We start from the raw sequence: 26,455 nt of genomic DNA on the forward strand, positions 1-26,455 counted from the left end.
GACATAAAACACTGGGAGGAAATAGGTTTTTCTACTGGTGTCATTTCTTGTTGCCAAATAGACAATAAGCAGATCAAAACTTCTGCTGTCACTGTGACATATGTATGAGCAGTTTTGTTCACATGGTTATGTTAGTCATGGACTGTATACATAGTTTTGTATGTGGATAATGGCAGCTATACCACTAAACTTTTAAATTAGGCCAACCTTGAGAAACTGGATTCTGTCAAGTTCTTGTGCATTTTTGTTTTTAAAACCTCCTAGTAAGTTTAGGACCTTTTGATGCTTTTTGAACATATTAAAAGGAGTAATAAATGTTCTGAAAGCCATCTCATAGGAAACACTCCCTAATCAAAACATCGCTGCTGCTTCCTTCTTCTGAAACTAATTTACCTATGACTAAAAGCTCTCAGTATCAGTCTGTTAGATGCTACCTTTGCATGCTTTGCATTTTGTTGTTAAAATCAACAAGCAGATAATTTTTTAGTGTCTTTTAAATGTGATCCAGATAGTCAGGTACCACTTTAGGATACTTTTACTTGGTTTACAGCCTTTTATAGGAAAGGGACAGGAACTAGATTGAATTGGTAATGGCTCTAGCAGCAAAAACTGTGTATGTAGCAAAAGCTATAAGGTGAAACATTGCTGTGTCCAGATGAAAATAAAATGTAAAGCTGAGGGTACGATCTTTCTTATATGTGCATTAAACATAACACTTAAAAAGCCAGATTGTGTTGAACTATTGCTATGTGAGTGCAGCTCAAAATTGGTACACATGGATACTGGATCACTTCAACATTTGTAGCTACGTGGGAAGTTGTGGGATATTTTTCTAAGGTTTGCCAATAAAGCATTTCTCTTAGATTTTGTTTAGTAGATTGAACAGGTAATTCTGGATAAAAATATATGGTATTAAATAAATTGCTTAGGAACATAAAGCTGAAAAAAACCTCTTTTGTTACTGAGTCTGAGTTGTTATTTTGCAACTTGGATTTATGTAGTAGTATCCCAATTGTTGGAATTCTCTCTTATGGCACCACACTGAAATATATTGAAGTTTGGTGTTTTGCAATTCCTTGTCTAGAAAATCACTGTAGCTCTGTTGTCATGTGCAATTGTAATAGATAATTACTTTTTAAAAAACAATCAGGATTCTCTCTTAAAACAGACATTTTATCTGCACTGTCAGTATTGGGGAAAACTGTTCCTACATCTTAACGGGAATACGGTGGGAATTTAGTGGGAATTTAGAACTCTCCTCAGGTCAGGTATTACCTGTTATTTTAACAACTTTGTCTTTAGTGTTTCCTGCAGAACACCACCAGTATTTACTAGAAAACCATTGTATTCCCCCTTAGATTCATTTTGCTTGACAAAATCTGTAATCTGTTTTGTTTAACAAAATAGCTCATGGTAATCCTTGTAATCCTTCTTTGCCCTTGATCCAGTTTGAATTTATTCTCATTGAAATTACCTGACCAGACTTACAGTTCTAGTTTCAAATGAGATCTCGCCAGTATTAGTATTATTTCATAAATTACTTCCTATGTCTGATGAGTTTCTCACCTTATACATCTTAGCAGCTGTGGAGAAAGCAGATCTGTCATATTTGACATAATAGTGGTCTGACAGTTGAGCTATGCATCCAGTCTTCTACTTTCAATTGGTTGCTTCTCATTATTCATTTCAATATTAATTTCTATTCTTTGAGAAACTGTTTTGTACTTGAAATTTTGATAGTGTAGTTATCTCTGTCCTCAAAATAATCTATTCTTATAATGCCTCCTTCACGTTTCCTGTCAAAATCCATTAGTATGCTACTTAGTGTGTATAAGCATTTACCTGCAGTATCAAGTTAGGTCACTCCCCAGAACAGTCTTTCAGCAGCGTTATTAGAAAATTCACTTCAGTCATATGGTTCTCATACTAACGTGGTTCATTCTGTAGCCATTTCTTTTGCAACTTAGATTCTTGTATTAAACTCCAGATTGTTGGAATTATCTTATATGGCACCGCAATGAAGTATAGCAATGTTCAGGTTAAATTCAGCGCAATTCCTTGTCTCAAAATTTTTGAAGAAACTTGAGTAAAATTTCCGGTGCTGTGATTTATCTCTGGGTTTTTAGTTGCCTTCTTCAAAACTAAAACTTCTCAGACTGTTGAGGTCCAGTAAGTTTCCAGTTGGCTGAACCACACATCCCAATCTAAAAAATGTATAGTGCTTCATGTAGAGAAGCTCACGTTGAATCTTGAACTATTTTATTCTTCAATATGAGCGCTAGTTGATTACAAAACCACAGGTTCTGCAATGCGATTACCATCTCTAGCACAATCTTTCTTCATAATGGATCTGTTCCCTGACTCTTATGCAGGCTGTGTGGTGTCAGGACCTGGACCACAACACCCTTAGAGCTACCCTTCGGATACCATGTCTGGCTTCATTGTCTCTGGAGTTCTCCTTAAGGAGGCTTTCTTCTGGCCTGAGGTGTGAGATCCAGGAAAAGGTTTATAATCCCTTTTGACTCATGTATGCTTGCAATTTCCTTTTGAGGTTGGGATCACTCCAGTGTTGCTTTAGTACAGTATTGTGTTGCCTTACACCAGTTTGACTTACATTCACTACAGTTCTTCTTTTGGAACCATATATTATAACACCTTTTTTTGATTAGCACCTTGTTTTTAGTTACTGCTCATCATTCCAAAAAGGTCCTAGTTCAAGTCTTTCGTAGTGTTTAGTAATTCCAGTTTAACAAAAATCATGTTTTTTTATTTAGCAACTGGGGTTAAATTTATTATTTTAATGTTTTTGTTTTTTTTTTTAAGATTAATTACTTGATTTTTGCCTCTTAACTGTAACCTTATTTTTTTATTAGTTATTAAGAATGTTCTTACTGGTTTGATTTAACGTTAAGGTTCGCTAACTATCTATATCAGCTTGCTTTTATTTACATCTCTATCTCTTTTCTGCAATAATGTAGCAATGAATAAGATAGTAGAAAGAAGAATGTTATAATTACTATTGCTTTTATTGAGTTTTGTTTGGATAGAAATTAAATCTTGTTCTAAATGTTTTAATGGAATTGCTATGAAAGTGTTAAAACAGTTTAGCAAAATAGGATTTTGATAGTAGCTAATTTAATAAACGATACATCTACAGTATGCAGATGGGTAAAATTGCTAAAGTACCCAAAGAGATTAGGTGGGTAACTTCTGTTAAATATGATGATATTGAATTACTGAGTTATCATTGTCCTGAAATTACAAATCTGTTGCAATTGTTACATATTAGGATTTAGAAGAGTGTTCCAGGTAGGTACTGTATTGTAATGCTCTTAAGAAAATTTAGTCATGGATATTTCAGGCTTTTAAGATTAGTTTCCTTTAGTAATAGATTAGATAGATGAGAATGAACATACCATCTTCTCAGCTGCAGCATATGCTCTCATAAACAGCACGTTTTGAGAGTTTGTACAGTTGAGAAACAAAGGTTGTTTTAATGAAGCCTGTTCACTAAAGGTGGAAGCCTGGTGCAAAATCAAAGCAGAAACTTTGTACAACACACTGCATTATCTTAGACGTGAATGTATTAAAGTTGTAACTTCTTTTTATCAACTGAAAAGGCATGTATGCGCCCAGTAGTACACATACACACTACACCTATGTGTAGTTCATTTCAGTAAATCTTTTCCATGACTATTTTTGCATTTGAGTCGATGTTCCTACAGTTCTACCTTCTCAGTCTTTCCTGGCCTGCATCCTCCTCCTTTATACTTGCATCAAACCATCAGTATTTTGGCTAAGCCATTTATATATATAATATGCATTTTAAAAGTGTTCAGATGCCTTCAGCTTCTAGTAGGCTAGCTCAATGGTTTTGAGGAGTGGTGTAAGGGAAGGGCTGGGGTTACATGGGGATAAGATGTTGCCACAGTAATGCTGTGTTAAATGGGTTGAAAATGTTTTGGAAATGTCTCATAATGAAGCTGAAGATGTGGCAAGTGCTTCCAGAAGCTTTTTTGACATCAGATTTGCATATTTTCTTCTGTTTAATAATTTTAAGTCCATAAACTGAAGCTCCAGATTAATTGTGGGAAATCTGTAGATGTTTATAATTCTGATATAACGTTGACTGGTACATTGAGAACAAGGTTAACCATTATGCTGCTTTTGCTCCTTGTGATCTGTTTACTTTCATTACATACTCTATGGAGTTGCATGGAAAGCAAATGTTTAGAAGAATAAGTTGAATATCATATTTACAATAGCTTGAGCGTTATGACATGACAGTTGTCACGTTCCTTAGGGCAAGGCTGCTGCACGAGGGCAGTGTGTGAAAAGTAGATGTTCACATCCAGTTATTAGAAGTAGCGAATGCGTTTCCTTTATGTAGGCTATTGTGCATTTGTCTGCTTCAGGATTTCTTGTGTCCTTTTGGACCATCTAACTTTTTGGAATAAAAATACCAGAGCAAATGAAAAATGTCTGTGACCAAGCATAGCAATCCCTAGGTTTACTCATGGTCTTTAGTCTAAAAATTCAAATATCTTTCAAATCTTTTTTTGATTTTAAAAATGGCTTCTATACCAATGGAAGGAGGGAGTTTGTCATTATCATCAGTGATGCATCATCATGGTTCTCCAAGAACCTATTGCTCTGTTGTTCTAAGTGGACTAACCATTCAACCTCATTTCTAGCTTCCAGAGTTCCATTTGTAGCCTGGAAGCTAGAAATGAGGTTGAATGGTTATTCCACTAACTGTATGCTGGCTCCCTCTAATCACTGTCCCACGTACCATAAAAGTAAGAATGTACTATGGCTTATAATTTCTTGTCAAGTAAGATGCTAAGAAGCAGCAACTTCAGGTAAATTTCAGAGCAGTGAGTAACTGCCATAATAATCTTGACTGGCAGAGATAGTGGAAAATGGTGACTGTGCAATTGGATGGTCCATGAATTAAAAAATGAATTTTTACTGCTCTCAGCCACTCTGTAACACTGTTTGCAAATATATGTGGGCATCAGTTTAAATACTCTCAATGAAATACTGGAAATGACGTGGTCTCGAAGCTTTAATTAAAGAAATCTGACTCAGTGGTCCTGATTTTTAGCAAATACCTCAATTGCAGAGTTGACCGTGCTGGCCCCGTATCCCCGGGAAGACAGAAATCAAAGGAAAAGAAATGGGAGAGAGAGAGGCTACATCAACACATTGGAAACTGACCTGTCATCATGATCTTTAAACTTTGTTAAATGTGTGTAGTTTTAGTATGTACGTTGCTTGGAAAAAAGCTAGTTTTATGGCACTTTGACTTTTAGTTTTTTATAGATGTAATGTTGTTGTTATAAGACAAAATGGCCTTTGAATATTTGGCAAAGTAAATCAGGTTTTGAGAATCATGTGGAAACCTACAGACGATCTGTCTGTAGTATTTGATAGCATATTATCAGTTGTTAGGAAGCTATTTCCAGGTTATATTCATGTGGCTTTCAGTTTATTTGAATCTTTGAAACTAATAGGAGTTATGTTATTGTATATATTCCTATGTGCTAGTAAGTCCTTGATATTATTTACAGTGTGTACATTGTGGGTGAATTGAAAAGGTAAATAAAGGTTATATCATTTAATATAATCAGGCAACAGAGTTCCAAACATACACTTTTGTCTACTGCTGAAATAGATATTGAGATTTTTAGCACGTTTACTCCCCAGGAAATGTAGAGCTGAATCTTGCCTTCTTGTTGTACTTGTTTTTTCCCCTACCAGTTTAGCTTAAGTTGAGAGGCGTAGCAAACTAATTTCAAAATTTTTTTCTATGATAGAAATACTTCACTTCGTTCAATTTATTTTTTTCATTATTTCCTTCCAAGTGGAATTATCTGGTAATCTGAATGTCTCGTGAGAACTGATACACATGTAATTCTATTTTCCTGTCTGTTCAGGGATGAGATAGAACAGTAGAGTGTTAAAGAAAATCTTAAGCCTTAAAATTAGGACAGAACTGCCTTCTAACTTGTACAACAAAGAAATATATCATGAAGGGCATAATTATTTGGAAAAAAAATACATCCACATTTTTTGCACATTTCAAAATAATGTCTGCTATGTTTTTCAGTGTTTAATTCTCATTTCTTTTTAAAAAGATGATAATTTGGATTATGAGTCACTTGATGACAGTTAGGTATGATCATTGCTTGTACAATAAATAACTTTCTTTTGAGGTCTGGGTTCAAATGTAACTTCTATCACAAGTGAAAATGAGTTTTTTGAATAAGTTTCCTTTGAAACTAAGTCATTTAACTTGGCATTGCTGTTGTCCTGAGAATGCCTGCTTAGTTGTGTCGTTTTTGTTTTTTTGTTTTTTTAAATGAATGTGTCTGATGCTACTTATGCTGTACCTGACATCTGTTCCCTTATTTTAATAAGTGCTAAGATTTTTCCTTATTCAAGTATATTTTAATTATATTGATGATTGTTTCTAGAAATTACGGTTATGGATAGGCTTTTATATATTTAGCTATACAGTACAAAACTTAAAGAGTTCCTTTGTTTTATTAGGAGTCCACATCTCCAGTTGTTTCACCACAGCAATCCCCACCAACCTCTCCACACTCATGGAGGAAGCACAACCGCCATCCCAGCGGAGGGAATAATGAACGACCTCTTGCTGGACCTGGGCCTTTTTGGGCTCCATTTAGTGAAGCACAACCAGGTATAAATGTCTTCTGTCATGCTTTGATTGTAACCAAAAGTTGTGGAATTTAAGACAGTACATTTCTGTTTTCCAATACTGGAAAGTTGGTTGTAGATTCAAATCTTCATGCTGGTGTCAGCATTGTGGAATCTGTGGCCTTATTTGTGGCAGATCTGTTTTTCAGCGTGGTACAGGAAATGCTTAGTTTGGAGGGAGGGAAGAGTATTAAAGTGAAAAGTTGTAATATGAAGCTGATGTCCTATTGACAGGAACTGCCAGCACACCCAGAGATACGAACAGCTCAAAGGAAGGAGGCAGTTAATATGTTATTTGAATTGTTTCTGATAGATCAGGTGACTTGTTGAAAAACTAATTCTCTTAACGTTTTCTTTTTTTCTTTGAAGTTTATATAAATGTAGCTGAAGCTACTGTATCTCAAATGTATCAAAGTAAAATCATTTGTTTTCTCTGTAGGTTAACCTTTTTTGTTCTTTTCATTTAACATGAAGACTTTCGCTATTGTATCACTGTGCTCTGGTGGCAAAAAGTTTTCTCCCTTAAAATCTTAAATAGGAAGAAGTTCTGTTTCTTTTTCTGATAATCTGCTCAATTTAATACACTTGAGAATAGTGGAGTAATAGTAATTAATGTGACATATTTATGAGTATCAAAAATGAAACATTTTATAAATTGTAATTTCAGATTGAGGTGTAGTTTGTTGGTTTATTCCAGTCTTGGTATTTCCAAGTTGAACATTCAGTATATCCTCTTCTAATGGTTATAAGCATCCACAGATGTATTCTGTTGTTATAATTGGTCGAATAAAGAAACGAAATGCATCTTCAGTGACATCTAGAAATTAAATAGGTTTTATGCATGAGTTGACGTGGCTGTTTTTAATATTATTTTCAAGTACATGCTAGTCAATTTAGAATAAAAAGTATTATTAGTTTGCTCATTGCGTATGCAAGCACTTCAAAGGCTTTAGCCCAGGTGTTTAAACATGCTCTTAGTGATTTTTCATCAGTTTCTTGATTTGATTTTTTTTTTCCTTTGCAAAGTTTAGTTAATCTGGTTTTATTGCAAGATGAAATAGAAGTTTCTTTGGTAGTCTTTTTCTCATGCACAATCAAGAACTACTAGAACGCATGGAAACTACTCCTCCATTGAAATGTTCAGTACTGCCCTTCAAAAGTAAAGTTGTAATACCATATTAATATTTCATTTTGGCTGTGCTTTTCCTGTGATGTCTATTAGATAATATTTTCAGAAGTTCTGCCAGTGCTAAGGGTGGACTAGATTAACATATTTAATAAAAATTGGCATCCTTGTTCACCAGATGATTCTATTGCACTGTATTTTGTTGATTTTGAGCTGTTGTAGACAGTTCTTTGTTCTTTTTCCCCCTTCAGCTTACAGTTTAAAGAGATGTTTTTTAGAGAGATGCTCTTCTGACATTAAGGTGCAGAACGAGAGAGATGTTTGGTTACTTACCTTAAAATCAGTTCTGCAAGCTCATCTTTATTTTGAAATAAGATGTTCTTGCGTAGTCAGATAATTTGCAGGTGACATTACATTATTTCAATAGGGGACTTAAGGCAGGACTATCTCATTTCACTTGTGATCCAAGAAACATAAGAACCCAGTTCTCTCTGCTTTTATTTCATAGTCTGTGGAACACTGAGAATAATGGTTGATAACAGAGGTTCCATTTCAAAGCATGGGGCTCTCAAGTGTGAGCATGATTCTGTTAGATCTAATTAATACATAGCATGAAATAAAGTTTATGGTTAGGTTAGGTCTCATCTTCAAATGTCTGTCAATTCTATTAAAACCCAAGTCTCTCGAGTCTTCCAATTGTTTAATTTGCATTTAAGGTAAAGCTGTTAACAATCATGTTATGTCTTGGTTCTGACTTGTTTGATCTGTCTGGTTCTTCTCCTAGATTAGTTTTCATGGAACAATAAAGTGGATAACTGAACCCCTCATATTATAAGGTGTTGTGGGTTAACCTTGGTAGATGGCTAAGCACCATACACCTTCACATTCACTCAGTGGGGTGAGGAAGAGGAAAGGAAGAGTAAAAGCAAAAAAAAAAAAAAAAAAAAAAAAAGCCAACACCAAAACAACCTTATGGTTCAAGAAAAAAAAAGTTTAGGAAGTGAAAGAAGTGAAAGAAAAGAAATTATTCAAAGACAGTCAGTCACCAGCCAGGCCAGTTCCCAAGCAAAAGATAGCTGATGCTAGATTGCCTGTCCTTTTTAATGTTTTATTGCTGAGCATGATGCTACATGGTATGGAATATCGCCTTGATTAGTTTGAGTTATTTGTCTTGTGTACCCTCTCAGTCTTTGACACACTCCCCAGTCTGTTCAATGAGGGGAGCAGAGTAAGAAACAGGCGGCTTGAGGCCATGCAAACACTGTTCACCTCTAGCTAAAATATTGGTGTATTAATCAGTGTTGTTCTAGGTGCAGATTTAGAGCACAGCACCATATAAGCTGCTATGAAGAAAATGAATTCAATTGCAAGCAGACCCAATACATAAGGAAACAGAATTAATGTGAAATGAGAACCTCCTGTTCCTGGAGTTACAGAAGAGGATAAAATTATGTTAACTTCAACTCATTTTACATTCTAGCTTCAGTATCTAGAAGGGTGCTGACCATGAGAAACTTAGGAGAAATAATCCTTTCTCCTGGCTTAGCTTCAAATGATTGTTGAGTGGTGTGTCAGAATAGAGGCTAGAAATTATTTTAATTTTCATCATTTTGTAGTTTGTTTGGACTGGAAGCAGAGCGGAACATTTATGTGTGTAGTTTGTTTATGTTTGTAGTATGATTTTAAACTCGTCAAAAAGATTAGGTCTTCTGTTCAGTCATAGGACCTCTGCCAGCTTTCTTTGGTGTTACCTTCAAGTTTTATTTCAATGTCTTGAATATGTGTGAGAATTTGCAGCTTCAAGCCATGTTGATTTATTTTCCTTGTTGGGGGCAGTTTTGGTACAACTCAGAAACAGCCTAGAAACTTCACGGACAGAAATGGAGAACGTCTATTGCATTAACATTTCATTTCTGTCTTTAGAGTTCTAAGATTCTTACGCTGCTTGCAAGGCACTGAGTGGTCCTCTGTCTCCTACTTAATACTTCAGTAATTACTGATACTTGGCCTTGTTTAAGGCCTTGTTACATAGAATGGTTATTAAGGGAGGGAAGAGCTCTAAACCATTTTATTATTGTGCTTGTATTGGTTTTATTCCATCACAAATTAGTGGTAAGGAGTGCTCTTGGTAGTTTACAAGGTTACTTGAAAAATGAGTTCTTATAAGGTAAACTCACAGTTTATTTAAAAGTACAAGCAGCTTGTTGTTTGGATAGACCACTTATTATATTTATGTTTGTAGTTTAAAGTGAAGAGGTAACTTTTATCCCACAGGAGATTAGATCATCTTCCAAATTTAACAATGTGGTGGTATTCGATCTACGGCAGAAGGATAAAGAGCAGCCACAGGAATTCAAGTTATGTCTCCATAGTAAACATTATGCATTAGACTTCTTCAGCTAGTCCTAATCTGATATCTGATAGTCAGTTTTAGGCATGCTCTCTATTCAGAGTGCTTTCAGTCGTGTTCTCTGATAAAAGCGCACAGGCTTTTGAAGTGATTGGGTAACAGCTCATAAGTGCTGACTGTTCAGAGTCTTCCCTGTGATTATTTTCTTCCACTTTCACCTCTACCTCAGTGGTTCCTAGTCTGGTTTTTCTGGTTTGAGAAGAAACTGAGGCATGACTATGTCTAATTCAAATGTGAAATAGATGTCGTTTCGAAGAGAGAGAATTGAGTTATTGGCTGTTTTTATTTCATAACTATGTATACATCTAGGTGTCCACAGTTACTAGTTGTCTTTTTGTGTGTGTGTTCTTCAGCCTTCCCATCCTATGTCCTAAAAAATCTGCATAACAAGAACAGTGAAACAAGTGTTCTTGGGATGATTGAAGGGGTCAGGAGAAAGGATATAGCTCTTGTAGTATGTGTGAAGTACTTGGAAGTTATGACAATTTAGTACTACTGGTATCCTTGTTGCTATGCTAGTATGCTAGCATGGAGAAAGTACTGTGCAAATGGGGGTACAGACTGAACTGTAGTAAAGCTGTTTGAACAAATCAAGACAGGAATAAAATCCAAAAACATGTTGGTAATAATGTCAGTGGCTGAGGGACAGAAGAGGAAAGCTGTTTTAACACAAGTAAACTTGAAGTGTAGCATTTTCATAGGAGGAATGGGAGGTACTTGCCTGATTCTCATTGTCTGCTTGCTCTGTGCTTAGAGAGAACAAGTGGAAAGAAACTCCAAAGCTTTTTGGCATGCTTCTTTGTGAAGTTGTAGAGTTAGACTAGCTGCAGAAAAACTCCAAGGCAAAAAGAATTGTTAATCTTATTACCTCTGTTCTCAGGAGTTTTGGTTACAAGTCAAGTTTCGTTAAGGAACAAAAGGAGTAATTAACAGTGGCTTTTTATTCTAGTAAAGATAATTCTAAAAGGATGGAATTGGTTTATTATTTTGATGAAATTCATAAATAATATAATCTTTCAATTTTGTGTATTCAGTTTATCACTTCCAAAACCTTCTGTATCTTTCTCCTACTAGAAATGTCTTCTATAAGAGTAAAATATTTAGTTCTGTAACTACTGTCGAGATTTAAGGACTTAAGCATTTCTTTAAAAAGTGGTAGAGTAGAGTGGAGTCCTGAGATTCTTATAGACTTATTGTAGATGGTCTGTTTTTTCCTCTGCTCTGCCTTCCTTAAATCTGTAATTTTTGTTTGCAACTTAATAGAATTTTCCAGTTTTTGTACATAGAGCAACAGATGACCAAATGCTTCTGTATTTGCTTCATCAGTGTTTTAATATCAATACTTTGAGTGTCAGCAGTACTTCAGAAGTTTCTTACAACAAGGCACTGGATGAATTAGTTACTGTGTTCCAGTTACTTAATACGTGGCAGGTGTCAGCAGTCTGTATGGGTGCCTTTTATTATTATTGGACTGTATTTAAGCAACTGACTTCATTTAGGAATTAATTAGAGAAAAAAGATCTATGCTGAAAAGCCTGATTTTTTTTTTTTTTTCTTGAAGAGGAATATCCAAGGGTATATTCTTTGAATAACTAAAAGCTAAAAAAAAACAAAAATAAAAAAACCTTAAAATATATTGCATTCTGAAATCTTATGCCACTTTTAAATAATTGTCAGTACAAAAGCTTATTTCAATGAGGAGAAAGCTTTGAGTATTATATATTGAGTATATAAGATGCATCAAATGTATAAAACAGTTTAAATTTTGCATATGTGCAATAAGCTCATTCCTCACTTCTGTCTTTTTAGTACTGATTTAAGTTGACCAAATATAGAAGTCTAAAGGAGTTGTCAGGAGGTCAAACAGCATCACCTTGTTGCAATTTGGTTTCAGTTTTCTTCACCATTTTACAAGCATGTGTCTTCCTGATGGGAACCTGTGTTTCATAGTTGAAACTTTTGGGGCTGCTTTCTGTATCTGTAGTTCTTACTCAGTTTTTCAGGTTTTTGTTTTTTGTTTTTCTTTATTTGAAAAAAGAAATGTTTCTTCTACTTTCAGGCTCATCTACTTCTAGTGATCCCATATGGTCTGGTCATTCACCACCACCTCACCAAGAAAATTGGGTCAGTTTTGCTGATACCCCACCAACCAGTGCTCTTTTAGCCATGCATCCTGCTTCTGTCCAGGTGTGACACTTTATTGGTATTTAATTTGCGTCATTCAGATGGTTGCAATCCATTTTTTTATATATATTTTTCACTGCAGATGTTTACTGTGTAGCTGTGCTGTAGTCTGTTCAATGCTATTTACCCAACAGATACTTCATATAAGTGATGTAGTTGCAAGTTACTAATTTTTAAAAATGTCAACAATTATGAAATAATTGTGCTTAGCTGCTTTGTGTATGTGCCATGTTGGTTTTTTCTTTGCTTACATAACTGCAATCATTCCTACCCATTTGTATCCATGTGCAAAAATACCCTGTCATTGTCCTGTAGATGCACTATGCTGATAGTTTCTTGTAGTTTTTAAACTACTGTGAGATATAACTATGCTTTACTTTTTGAAGGCAAGAAGTTGAGAATTCGTAAGAGCACTTTAGGTAGATAATACTGAGGAAAAAATATTTCATTTCAGGACCAGACAACAGTACGAACTGTAGCATCAGCTACAACAACAAATGAAATTCGTAGGCAATCAAGTAGTTATGATGACCCCTGGAAAATAACTGATGAACAAAGGCAGTATTATGTTAATCAGTTTAAAACCATTCAACCTGATCTAAATGGATTTATACCAGGTAAGTTACTCTTTAAAAAAATATAATTGTGGGTGCAGCAGTTCTGGTACAAAGACTTTGTTGGGTACTTAGGTTTGCGTACCATTTCAAAGAAAGTATTGCATTTTAGTGATAACATTCTGGTAAACTGCAGTGTAATTCAAGAAAGGACTTGAAACCGCTTTTCACTTCATCTCTAGAAATTAGTGCCATTTTTCTCTAAACCTTTGCTAAATAGCTTACATTGTTTACCGTGAATCTGTAAGTCTTCTGATGATTTAAAATAGTTCAAGCATTAAAAACTGTTATTGTAATTTTTCAGGATCTGCAGCTAAAGAATTTTTCACTAAGTCGAAACTACCTATTCTTGAACTTTCCCACATTTGGTAAGTGTGGTGTGTTTTGGGATAGCTGTTTTAAAAGATCACAGCTATCTGTTGTTATCCATCTCCTTACTAGAAGGTGTTAAGTAAAGTTTCACTACTATACTGTGTTCATTTCTATTCACATTTATGCCAATATTTTAGTGGTTTTCAATGGGTCTAGGTTGATACTTTAAGCAGTATTTTGAGCTTCTTAAAATTTAAACACTTCAAACCAAGTAGTTCTTACTCTGAAATTTTACAATTTTAAAGATGCATTTGAATATAAATTATAAATTCCTTATTCCTATGTTTATTTGAGTCTCAGGAAGGAAGTTTAAATAAAATATACAGATGCAAATATTTTGAGATGCATTTAGTAGTACTTCATGATTGAGCTTTGTTTTGGTATAGATCTTAGAATCATAGAGTGAATTGGGTTGGAAGGGACCTTTAAGATCGTCTAGTTCCAACCCCCTGCTGTAGGCAGGGACATTCCCTCTAGACCAGGTTGTTCAAAGTCCCATCCAGCCTAGCCTTGAATGCCTTCAGGGAGAGGGTATCCACAACCTCACTGGGTAAACTGTTCCAGTATCTTCCACCCTCACAGTAAAGAATTTCTTCCTAATATCTAGTCTAAATCTACCCTCTTCCAGTTTAAAGCCATTTCCCCTTGTCCTGTCACTACATCCCTTATAAAAAGTCCCATCCCCCCCAGCTCTCCTGTAGGCCCCTTTTAGGTACTGATCTTTTCTTTCATTCTGTTCTGGAATTTATAGTGCATCATTGCATGCTAACGTTAATTGACTTACCTAGAAAGATTTGATCTTTCATCAACGCAGTGATTTCTAATTCAGATATTTTCCCATTTTACTGAAAATAAATCATGCTGCCTTGGCACTATCACTGTAAGAAAGTATTAGTGTACCAAGATCTGACACCAATAATGTCATAATACTATCTTAAATGCAGAGAAATGCATTAAAAACCAACCAAACAAAAAAATTGGAGAGAGAGAAGAGGGTTAGATTTGCTCTAACTTCTAAGTACTGATAGTAAAAACTTTGGAGCTATTCTTTGGAGAATAGAGCATGTAGGGCTAATATGGAGTGCTTAATAGGCAAAAATGAACTGTAGGCTGCACTCTTTCTTCTTCTGAGTAGCACAACAGAAATATGTCTTTTGGAAATAAATTTGGTTTCATTTATAGTAAGTTCTCCTTTTTAGGGAACTTTCGGATTTTGATAAAGATGGTGCACTGACGTTGGATGAGTTCTGTGCTGCCTTTCATCTGGTAGTTGCTAGGAAGAATGGATATGATTTGCCAGAAAAGTTACCTGAAAGCTTAATGCCCAAATTGATTGATTTGGAAGACTCAACAGGTAAGATGCATTTCAGCACCAATTTCACTATTTGCAATTGATAGCATAATTAAAATTACAGTATGTCAGGAGATATTTGGGGGTTTGTAAGTGAACTAGCATATTGCTGTACTTGGTAGAAGATGAATCAGTGTGCAGTTTTTTAGAAACCATAATTCCGGTGTTCAGAACTAATCTAAGCAAATGTTTTTCTAGGGAGATGTTATTTAAGAATAGTATATGTATGGTCTCATTTTGAAATACAGCCTGTTTCCTTTATAGTTTATACTGCGATAGCTTTGTTTTCCTTAGCTATATTCACAATTAGACGCTTTATTCCAAATTCAAATCTGAAGTACATTTGGATTGGGATTTCAAATGAATGTTTTGTCTGCCCTAATTTCTAAAAATAGGGCGTTTGTTTCTAAGTCCTGAAAGTACTTAAAAATATTCTGAGATATAATGTCAGAGGTAGGACGAAAGCACATGTAAAAATGCTGTTTAAAAGCAGGATGGTTTTAACCATCTTTCATTTTTATTTTTAAACAGATAAAGGAAGCAGAATACCTATAATCTACTTTGTAAATATGGTCTTTGCAATGAACATTGAATTTTTATAGAACTTGAAATAAACTAAGTTCTACTGAAATTAAATTGAAATACGAATGATTCCTCAAAATTCCATTGTTATAGTTCTTGAAAATGTTGAGTCATTCAATTTTTATTAGCTAATAAAACTTGAAGCCTTTTTACTTTACTGTCTCTTACCAGTTTATGTTTAGAGGAAGTTTATTTTTAGGTGCCATTCGTTATTGGTGAATTGTTATATTTTTTCAAAAAAGCAAAATTTAATGACTAGAAAAAAAACAAACATTAAGCAATCTTGGCTCTGGAAGTTGCACAGGTGGGTGTACAAGTATTGTGGTTTTCTAGCATTTTATCTTCTTACTAAATATTTCAACAGAGAGGAGTCACTTCCTACTGTGTGTGTATGATGTCAGAGAATTTCACTTGGCAATTACTGAGAAGCTCTTAAACTAGATAGTGTGGCTCTGCTTTAATAATTAAACCATGTTTTTTTCACTCAGCTCCTCAGCCTTTCAGCAGCAGCCAGCAGCAGCTGTAGTGTTTTCAGTATGAGTAAGCACATTACTATGGCAAAGACATTCATAAGAAGTATCAACAGTTATCTAAAAACTAACCACTCTCTTGTTATGTCAAGGTGATTGCCAAGCAACTTCTTGATAGGAAATGAAGTAACAAAAAGCTATAGTTACAAAAATGTCTACATTCATACCTGGTTTTCTACTGCTTTGATCGGCATAGACAGCATTGAGGATTTTGTTATATAGCTGAAGTGCCTTGAAAGTTTTATTAACTGGACATGAAACCAAAAAGTGTTATGTGTCTGTCTTTATTACACAGGCAGCTGTGATAAAATAAAATTTCAAGAAGTACAGAGTTGTCTTTAAGTGTGAAGAAAAACTACTTCTAAAAGTACTGAATGTTTTCCCTCTTATCTTAAAGGAATTTTGCTTTGTTCTTATGAACACTGAGAGATTATTATGCTGTGCTTAAAAAATAAAAATACAGAAATATAACTGATACTTAATTCTGCTGATGATTTTAAAGGCATTGATGAAAAATAATCTGCAAACTTGTTGCATTCTATGCTATTAATTTATTTCTTCTTTATTAGGGCCTCTAGTTTTGGAAACAACTAATCTTCTCTAGTACCTGACATAGATTTGTCACCAGTACATGTACACTGAATTAATTATTTAAGGAGAGGTTACTGATTTGGCTATAACTTCACTTGTAATTACAACGGTCCAAATCCCAATTTTACTATTTTAATAATAATTATAAGTTACTGATAGGTCTAAGTGCAAATTACTGTATATGTTAAGCTGTCTGCTCAACGTGAGGACTGTAGATCAAGCCTAGGAAGATCAACCTGTTTTTATGATGGTTTTTTTTTTCTCATAGAAGGTATATTTTGATAATGCTTGCTTCTGGACAGCCTTCTCAGAAATAGTGTAAAGCAAGGCACTGGAATAGCTTTTTGAGTGTTGTATTTTTTTCATGTGATACACCTTTCACACACACAAAAAAGAAATTGTTAGTGTAGTAATCCTCATCTGCAATGGAGGTATCAATGTGCATATCATGTTTCAGACTGTTTTAGAAGGTCAATTACTTGATTTTTGTTTTCTTTACTTTGATAGAAGTTTAAACTTTTTCAGAGCATAAACAATGCCTTTATTTACTTCTGTCCTTTTGTTAGAAACTCTTTCCTTAATCACTTCAATTGCGTGCTAGAAATGTTGTCTCTTTCCATTTTGATTTTGAACCAGTGGCTAAGAGGAAGAGAAGTAACAATGCTCTAATACTCTTCTGTTTGGACTGGCACTGAAGACTCTTGCCACTTAGTCTGGCAGCTGCTCCTGCTTATTTGAATCTGTGATCAAGCACAGGTGTCTCAAATCCATTATTGTGTTGGTCTTGTCTGACATCTGCTTTTGTGAGCAGAGATGCGTTTCTCTCACATGACATAGAGCTGTTTTGCAATATTACATTTGTCTGCGTCCCTCCAGCATTTTGAAAGAACAATTTTTCAATGAGGTGGTAATATCTGTGCTGACCTAGGGAAATAAATGAGACTTTAAGTTCATAGAACACTCTGGTAATTCCACAATAGGCTTGAATGGTGTTAGTATTTTGAATTGGATCATATTATACAAAGAAATCTCTGATTGCAGCAGCTCCACTTAAGATTTAACATTGTGGTGTGGTATTTCTAATTAGGTTATGTACACTTTTCAGAATGAGTCAAATGTCTATGTGAAAACAACCTGTAGAAGAAAACTGCACTGAAATAGGAGAATGAAGTCAGTTGTACAGATGCTTCTCTCCAAGTCCTTAAACATGTATTTTATGTGTTATAGCACCCGTCTTGATGAAATTTATGATCTGCAGCTGACAAGAACTGTTTTACAGTTAAATCAATTTTATCTCAGTTTATAAAAATTAACAATCCATTACAAAATTTAGAAGTTTTTGCTTTCCTGTAAACTTGTGGTGGTTTTTTTCTGTTCAGTTTGCTCTAACAATGCCATTTCTTTCTAAGGAAAAACAAATTTTCCTTCTGTTATATCTGATATTTTCCTCATTAAGAGAAAATCCAGTTTTTTGCAAGAATACTTAATTTCTACAGGATATTTTTCTTAAGGTTAAAAATGATTTCATAATTATATCATACCTAAATAAAAAGACTTGTTTTCCTTATTTTTATAGAAAATAGAACTTAATACTGTATATGAATTAATTTGATGCTACTGGATTATCATTCATAAGGAATCTGGCATGCATTTTCTTGTTTAGTTACCTACTTGCTTTTCAGAAATGCCTGATCAGTTTTTTTGTGTAAATGCCTTGAATTGCAGGTAGCCATACAGCCTGTCCACAGCAGTTTTCCACCTTTATCTTTTGAATTTACATTTAACTGTGGTTCAGTTATCTAGTGTACCACTGTTGAAATGAGAATTTGGAGTGTTTTTCAACTCACTGTTCACTTCATGCTTCAAAGCACTGAACATGCAATATACATTCCCAAAACATTACCACTGGCATGTTGAATTTAACATGTTAATTCTGTGTGTAGTGGTTACACTGTGTCATCTTGACTACTTGCTGATATATGCTGCTTTTAAAGACCATCTTGATATAACCTTGATGTTTTTTTATTGCCAGAAGTTTTTTCCTAAAATGAAGTATTAGGTGCAGCTTCTATCTTGAAAAAATTGTAAAGCAGTTTTTCCTGAAGGACAGTAGTACAAGATGTTGGGTAGGCACTGGGTATAATTTGGGAAACATTGAGTTCAACAGTGTGCCTGCTATTTACAGAAAGTTTGAGACCTTTTGAAGCTTCAGCAGGTTACTTATTTCTGTGTTGTTATTGGTTTTGTTTTTGTTTTATATATCAGTAACACTTTAGCCTCTAATGGCCTCAAAACTTCTATGTTTCAGATATTCTTTTTAGGCACTTTGAAGACAATAGGCTGTTGTTGCTTTTTGATGGTGCAGTTGATTTTCACTAATTTATTTTGTTTAGTATATTACCTTGTTCAGAGTTTTTAATTATTTTGTCTACAGACATTCTGTTAGTATATCTAGCTACTGATCAGTTGTTTTTTCACCTATTCCTGTTACAGTTTCAATTTGTAATCTGAACTTCAATTTTTGAGGCTTCCAAGACATTGCTTGCAGTTTGTATTGCGAGATGTAGCAAATTAGTTGACGCTGTAAGCAGCATTTCATTGTTATGCAGAATTTTTAATCTGCTATTTACCACTAGGTTACCCAATTCTCTTCTAATTAAAACAAATGTGTGCTGCATTATGAAAAACTGTGCAACTTCAAAGAGGGGAGGCTTTCTGCAAAGAATTCTATTTGCTGAAAGCCTGGGGAAAACTAGAATGACAATAACAACATACATTTGCAAGGTAACAGCTGCTAAGCCGGTTCAATTTGCGAGATACTGTGGAAGAAAACACTAAGATTCTCATCATAAGGGGGTGTAGCACCTTTAACTCAGTCTGTTTTGTCTGCTCTTTCAGAAAGTGGAAATAAGGGGCACTTTAGAATAAGATACAAACAGCCTTTTTGAGAATAAAGTGAATGCTGTTAACGGTTCTGACTTACAGTGATTACTTTCATTTCAGAAGTTGGGGAACAAACTGGTGAGGTTGGTTACTCTGGCTCTCCAGCAGAAGCACCTCCAAGCAAGTCTCCATCAATGCCATCCCTAAACCAGACCTGGCCAGAATTGAATCAGAGCAGTGAGGTTAGCACTTCTAAGTTATTTAATTGCCACTGTCAATATCTAAGTTGTGTGAACATATTTAGTTCATAAGTGGATTATTGATAACCAGTTGTGAATGCATTGACAAAAACTCAAGGACAATGGACACTAAAACACAAGAAGGTTCTATACATTTTAAATTGTAAAAATGTTACCTTTCCAATTTTTCTGCCTCACTGGGAGGTGAGAATTTTTAAAATGTTGTAATTAATAGTAATTAAGCTTCATATTCATCACTAAATGATCTCCTCTCGTATTTATTGGAGAACTTCAGTTGATTTTTTTTTTTTTTTAATTTCTCTGGGTGCTTTCTTTTTTGTAACTCCGAAGGATCTTACAATCAAAACTTCCACAAAACTTCAGAATAAGCTTCTGACTTTGTCTGGACATTGAGCTAGTTTTACCCTGAAGTATAAAATATCTCACCAGTAATACAGAGGAGCCGTAGCTCTGGGTTTCCTTCAGAAGCAAAGTTGGATTTCAAGCCAATAATCTTAAAATTAAATTTAAATGTACAATTTTTGCTTTTCCTTACTGCAGTTATTCTCTTAATCATTATTTGTGTCTGTATTTACTATATATGATTACTTATGTGGTAGGATTGTGTTTTGTCAAAATTTGAAATGAAAGTTACAGAAGATTTATTCACAGATGTCCACTGTTTACAAAGCCTGTGAGGGTTTAACTCCTAGAGTTTGTTTTTCATTATATGAAAAAAAAAAAATAAGAAAGGAAAAAATATGAAAGCCACTTTGATTTAATACTCTGCAACTCTTACGAAGCATCTAAAACTTTAACATCTAAGATACTCTTTTCAGTAAGAGACATGATAATACTTGGCTGTGATAGAACTTTTTGTGACTTCATTTCATGGTTAGACTTAAAATTGATAGAAGATTAGTAGTAAAGAATGTAGACAAATCAAAGCAGAATTGGTGTGAAACAGAAAATAAACATTTTTTTTAATGATTAAAGTTTAAAAGCTGAGGAGATTTCCTGCATCTCTCAGGAGGAAGGACTTGGTAAGAGTCTACTTCCTTTTAAGGACAAATGCAAGCCTCACAGTGGTGCCTTTACCAGATAAAAAAAATACAAGATATAGTGATTCTTAGTTCTATTTGACAGAATAGAATGGCTCTTAGACTGCTTGTAGAAGGTATGTTTTCCAGTCAAGTGAACAGATAGTCGTTGCTAGCAAGGAGAAAATGTCTGCAAATATATTTAAACTTGCATGATGTATTCCATCATGCTTACAGTGAAGATTCCTAATCTGGTAAGCTGCATCATAGTTGAACAGATTCTGTATCTGCAATTCAAACCAGTTGAATAAGAGAATTGCAGTAGCAGAACAAAGTTGCTGATATTAGTTGTCAGCCAAAATTTTCTTTACAGAACTGACTATCTCTTCTGCTAGACAATGTGATATTTTCTTTTGAAAGCCAATTCAAACTTATAAGAGGTTTGGAAAAATTTTCAGAATAAATATACTACCAATCATCAACTATACCAGGAGTTAAATGTTAAGAGCTTTTTGTTCTAATTGTTCTGATTTCTTAGCTGTATTGCTGTGCCTGCTTGCTTTGCAACATTTTCTTTCCAGCATGAATCAGGTCAAAGTCCTCAAGGTTTTATTGCCATGAAAAAATTTCTGGTATTACAGCAGGCACCAGTCTGTTGCCTGTTCCAATCTCTTACGACTGTCATCAACAAATGAGTTGCTCGCAAAGCTATGCAGCTTTGGATGAACTACCTCTCCAAGAAATTTGTGTCCCAGTTAGTTTTAAAAACACGGGTTACTCTGCTTTTTCTAGCTCACAATTGATTTTTATACTCCAGTTCTCAAGCACAGGTAGTGTAAGCTCACAAAGTATGGACCAAGGTGTCAACTTAAAACTTCAAAATAAAGAACATACAAAAATTATATAGATTAGATAGATGCATGCTTAACAGTCTCATCTCTACAATCTGCTGATCTGTTGTTTCTCACTTCAGAGAACTTTTTCTTCCAGTTTCAATGCTGGTGCTGCACACACTTCTGAGAGTTTGAAAAACTGGACAGCCTATTAAATTTTCATTGAAAGCAGGTGTCATATTAGCTTTGACACAGATGTAGTGTCTTTGGAGTTCACAACTGTTTCAAATATTTAGATGTTCTTTCAGTGGTAGTTCTGTTTGTTGTGAGTTCTGCTTTTTAGTAATTAACAATTTTATGGTATTTTTGAAAGATCTTTGTGAGTCTCAGACAGGTATTCTAGTTTCAATTAATGGGACGTTTATCCTAGCTAATTAAGTATTACCATAATTGCTCTTTGATCTTACTATTTCAGATGCAGTCCAGTAGACACCTAATGTAGTTTACAATGTAGCAGGGAGTTAGCAGTAACTAGTTTCTGGTAGTATCTCAAGAAGGATGAATGAAGCATTAACACCACATTCCTTGGTTTAGTAGGTGTTGATGTTCATCTGTGTCTAGCTACAGACCCCAAGGGCAAATAATAAATGGCCTGCAGTATGTTTTCAGAGAAGTAGAATAAGAAGTAAATGTAGCATTCATTTTATTTTTTTACATGCACATAAATATTTAAGCACTTGTTCTAGGTATAACATAAATGCTGTATGCCTTCATGGAAGTTTTGAAAAATTAAGCAGCAAGATTGCTGTAAACAAAACATCTGTTTGTCTGTATAACTAGTAACACTGAGGGCAGTGGCAAAGTCAAGTTTAAAGGGTAGTGGTAGTTCAAAAATATATTACTGTATGTTTCATGATGATAAGCAGCTGTGTAAAAGTAAGAGGCCAAAATGTGGAAAAGGCTGGCAGAATTTGGCTGCTAGATTTTTTGGTTTAAAAGCACTTCTTGCAGTGCCACTACTTCATGACTGGGTGGAGTACTGCAAAAATGAGTTGATTACTATATGGAGTGGGATGCAGCATTTAGGAAGGGGAAAGCTTACATTCTTGCTAAAAAGGGGTAGTTTTGTGGAAAAATACCAGCTGAATGACATGTCATAGTCTCTTTGCCTTTGTTAAAAAATAGGACTCCTCCTCTGCAAGGAGCAGCACCACACGTGAAGGGTCTTAAAACTGTAGTGAGTCTTGTTCTGATTACGTTTGATTAATTTCAGCTTACTGAAAACAGTCATTTAGGTCTTCATGGAAATTCCTATCTCTAAAGTACTACTTTAGCCTACTTTCACATATTGGCCATTCACAGAATCATAGAATTGTGGAGGTTGGGAGGGACCTTTGGAGGTGATCTAGTCCAGCCTCCTGCCAAAGGAGGTTCCCTATGGTCGCTTACATAGGAGAGCATCTGGGCAGGTGTTTAATATTTCCAGAGAAGGAGGCTTCACAGCCTCTTTGGGCAGTCTGTTCCAATGATCTGTCACACTCACAGTGAAGATACTTTTCCTCATGTTATATGGAACTTCCTGTGTTCCAGTTTGTTCCCATAGCCCCTCATTGCCTATAGCCTGGCCTCATCCACTTGACTTCCACCCATTAAAAGTATATTAAACACTGATAAGATTGCCTCTCAGTCTTTTCTTCTCCAGGCTGAACAGTCCCAGGTCTCTCAGCCTTTCCTCATACGGGAGACACTTCAGTCCCCTAATCTTTGTGGTCCTCCACTAGAAGTTCCCATTCATTCTCAAACTGAGGAGCCAAGAGTTGGACACAGCACTTTAGATATGGTCTCACCAGGGCAGAGGAGAGGGGGAAATCACTTTCCTTGACCTGTGTGCCCTCTTACCTTGCAATGCCCTAACCCACTGGATGCCTTCAAGTAGGTCCCTGAAGAGGTCAAGGTTGGTTCTCCAAAAGTCCAGCATTGCAATCCTACTTACTGCCTTCTTTCTTCCATGTAAGTTCCTGAACTCCACTGTCTCATGTTTGCTACATCCAAGGCTGCCTTTGCATTCCCAACCAGGCCTTTCTTATTTGTAAGAACAAGGTCCAGCAGCATACCTTTCCTTGTTGGCTCCTCCACTGCCTGTCAGAAAGTTACCTTCCAAGCACTACAGGAACCGGATTGTGTGTGCCTGAATATGGCTCACTCATTCGTTGACCATGGTTTCATGTAGGGGAGTGCATGATACTAGGTTGACTAACAAAATATACTGTGCTCAATATCATCTGAAAGCATACATGTTGATTTACCTACAGAGGTGGGACAAGAATATTGATTTGTTTTCGTGACCATACTAACATTTTAGTCTCTCTGAGTGCTAAAAATCTTCTAAAAACCTTGTTTGAAACTTGGCTAATATTTGTTGTAATGCCAAGATACGAGTTTAATGATCCTGTAGTGATTTGCCATTTAGTTTCTGGATCAGATTAATTTTATGTATTTTCCTACTTCATCGATCCAGTTGTGACAGTATTTTGACTTATTAAGCATGAGGACTCTTGACAACTATGTGTTGATACAGCACGCCTATATCTTGTAAAACTGTACTTAATTTGCTTTTAACAATCAGTGGTATGTTTGAATTTAATTCTTTGCCTTGTCAGTGATTTAGACTTGTAAAAATACTCTTGCTGAATAGAATCATTTCTCAGGGGTTGCACTAGCAAGCCGGACTAGTATAATTAGAGCACTCTGCTCAGTGTTCATTTGTCTGAGATTTTGTAAGAAAATCAGTGCCTCCTAAATATATTTGAAACTGGGCAACTATATAAAGCTGAGGAATCTTTCTGTGGATTTTATATTTACAAACATGTGGCACTGAATCTCAATAATATTTGATTGGCTTAACAGTTTTTTTCTACTTGTGTAATTTTTACAAGAACTCTGAAAATATTTGAGTTAACTGTGCACCTGTGTGTTCACTATGAAGTATGAAAGTAAAAGATGAACACTGACAGGTAACAAACTTGATTGCAGTGCAGTCTCAAACTGAAAGATTTGACATGTGTTTGTGTAGCTTCTAAGAACTGCCCAGTGCAAATACAGTGCTTTCTAGTGCAACCTCCAAACTACTATGCTAAGTCTCCTTGGTGATCTTTTACTCCCATCTTTCTCATCATGCTGATTTCTCTCCTCTGTCTGTTCAGCAGTGGGAGACATTTAGCGAACGCTCTTCAAGCTCACAAACTCTGACCCAATTTGATTCTAACATTGCACCAGCTGATCCTGTAAGTCAATCACTTAGCTTGCTTGTTTGAAATTAATTTTATTAACACTGAATTTCTATTCATTGTATATAGCTGTTATGCATGATTCCATGAACTCCTTTTTTTTTTTCTTTTTGGGAATGGTAACGAGCTTATTAATTATTTTGCTTATTTCTAGGAATAGAGTTTTTCTGGTACTTCTCACATTTAACATTGAGTGCAGTGAATGTTTGTTTTCTTGATTTTGATCCAATACTGCTTTCAAAAGCTATTAGAGGAAATACTTAAACATACTGTTTTTTGAAAAGATAAGGTAATTCAAGAGCCACTCCAAATTATTTATTAGTCCCTTTTTCAGATTCTATCTTCAGTATTTTTTCAAGCTGCAAAATACATAATCGTAGGTGTTGCCAACACCTTACTTAACTGAAAAAACTGTCAGATATTCATGGATGTAATGTATCAAGCCCCAGTGTTTTCACTGATTTAGTAATTATATTTTTTATTTAGTTAGTTATTGTGTTTATCTTTCTGGCTAAGCTTATGCTTTTATAATGACTTACCTAATGAGGAATGCTTTAAGTGGTGATGGATCCTGTGGTGATGCTTTAAGTGGTGATGATCCAAGCTTTGAAGCCTAAGATCTGTTACAGTGTTTTGCATGTAACATTGAAATGATTCTGAAATGCATTAAAATTACTTATTTAGCAGTTGCTTTTCCTCCTGCTTTTCTTACAAAAATTATTGCTGTTACTGCTGTAATTAGTTAACAGTATAGAGCTACCACTGCCTCGTTTCCCCAGTAAGATGACAGCTTATTCCTGCACGTAATTATTCAAGGACAGAAATCTGACATTCAAAATTTTCCCACATGCAGTTAATATTGAAAGTAGAAATGTAATGTGTAGAAAACTCATGTAGCTCGTGTGTGTGTATGCATGTGTGTGTAAATAGAAATTCAAATAAATTTATATTGGAAAAGTGATTTTTTTTACTTATGATGCTTGGTCTTGATAAGATTTGTGTAAAGAATGATGAGCATCTTTGATGTTTGGTAAATTTTTTTAAAACTGCAATAAGAATAACTGAGAGCAAATTTTCTCTGGCAGTATTCAGACTACTTATTTTAAATCTCAACAGTGATGCATAGGACTAAATGTTTGTTTTGTTTTTTCTCTTCAAACTACTCTTGCTTTCCCAAAGGGGAGAATTAACTAATTAGCTTGCTTGAGTATTTCATAGCAGACTAAAGAGTAAATTCATAGACATTCATCTCCTGGTATATGAAGGTGACTTCTCTAAGAGAAAGTTGGTAACGTGTTAAGGTGCTTTGATTATTGATCTGTATTAATACTTCTATAAAAGTTCATTTAATTGTTTGAAACAAATTATTTTATAGTAGCCGTACATTAGAGTAAAGAACTGAAATAACTACAGCAAGAATGATTTCTGAACAGTGCAATTACAGAGGAATAAGGTTTACCTCTTTGGGTTAGGGGTAAGGGTTAACATTGTGGGCTAGCGTTAAGTGTTATGAGTTACAATTTGGGGTTAGATTTAAGGAGCTTTAAATTTCAAGAGGTTTAAATTTTGAGTTAGGGTTATTGGTTTCCTTTTTGTGTTAGCATTAAGGGTTGCGGATTACCCTTTTGGTTTGGGGTTAAACCTTACTCTTTTTTGTTAGGGTTAAGGGTTATGGGTTACACATTTG

The 26,455-nt window shown here is 35.0% G+C and overlaps 1 protein-coding gene across 2 annotated transcripts in view; it reads left to right on the forward strand.

Annotated features, from left to right (window-relative positions):
• REPS1 (RALBP1 associated Eps domain containing 1) overlaps window positions 1–26,455 on the forward strand; it is a 63,433-nt gene that overhangs the window by 25,250 nt on the left and 11,728 nt on the right. For both annotated transcript variants that reach the window (XM_031611175.2, XM_031611158.2), the window contains exons 4-10: window positions 6,556–6,709; window positions 12,322–12,449; window positions 12,901–13,063; window positions 13,365–13,428; window positions 14,632–14,786; window positions 19,490–19,611; window positions 24,685–24,765. In XM_031611175.2, coding sequence (XP_031467035.2) covers window positions 6,556–6,709; window positions 12,322–12,449; window positions 12,901–13,063; window positions 13,365–13,428; window positions 14,632–14,786; window positions 19,490–19,611; window positions 24,685–24,765 — 867 coding nt within the window. The remainder of the gene's footprint in view (window positions 1–6,555; window positions 6,710–12,321; window positions 12,450–12,900; window positions 13,064–13,364; window positions 13,429–14,631; window positions 14,787–19,489; window positions 19,612–24,684; window positions 24,766–26,455) is intronic.

The sequence above is a fragment of the Phasianus colchicus genome, chromosome 2 (genome assembly GCF_987193195.1).
Source record: "Phasianus colchicus chromosome 2, bPhaCol1.hap1.1, whole genome shotgun sequence".
In the NCBI taxonomy this organism is placed as follows: domain Eukaryota; kingdom Metazoa; phylum Chordata; class Aves; order Galliformes; family Phasianidae; genus Phasianus; species Phasianus colchicus.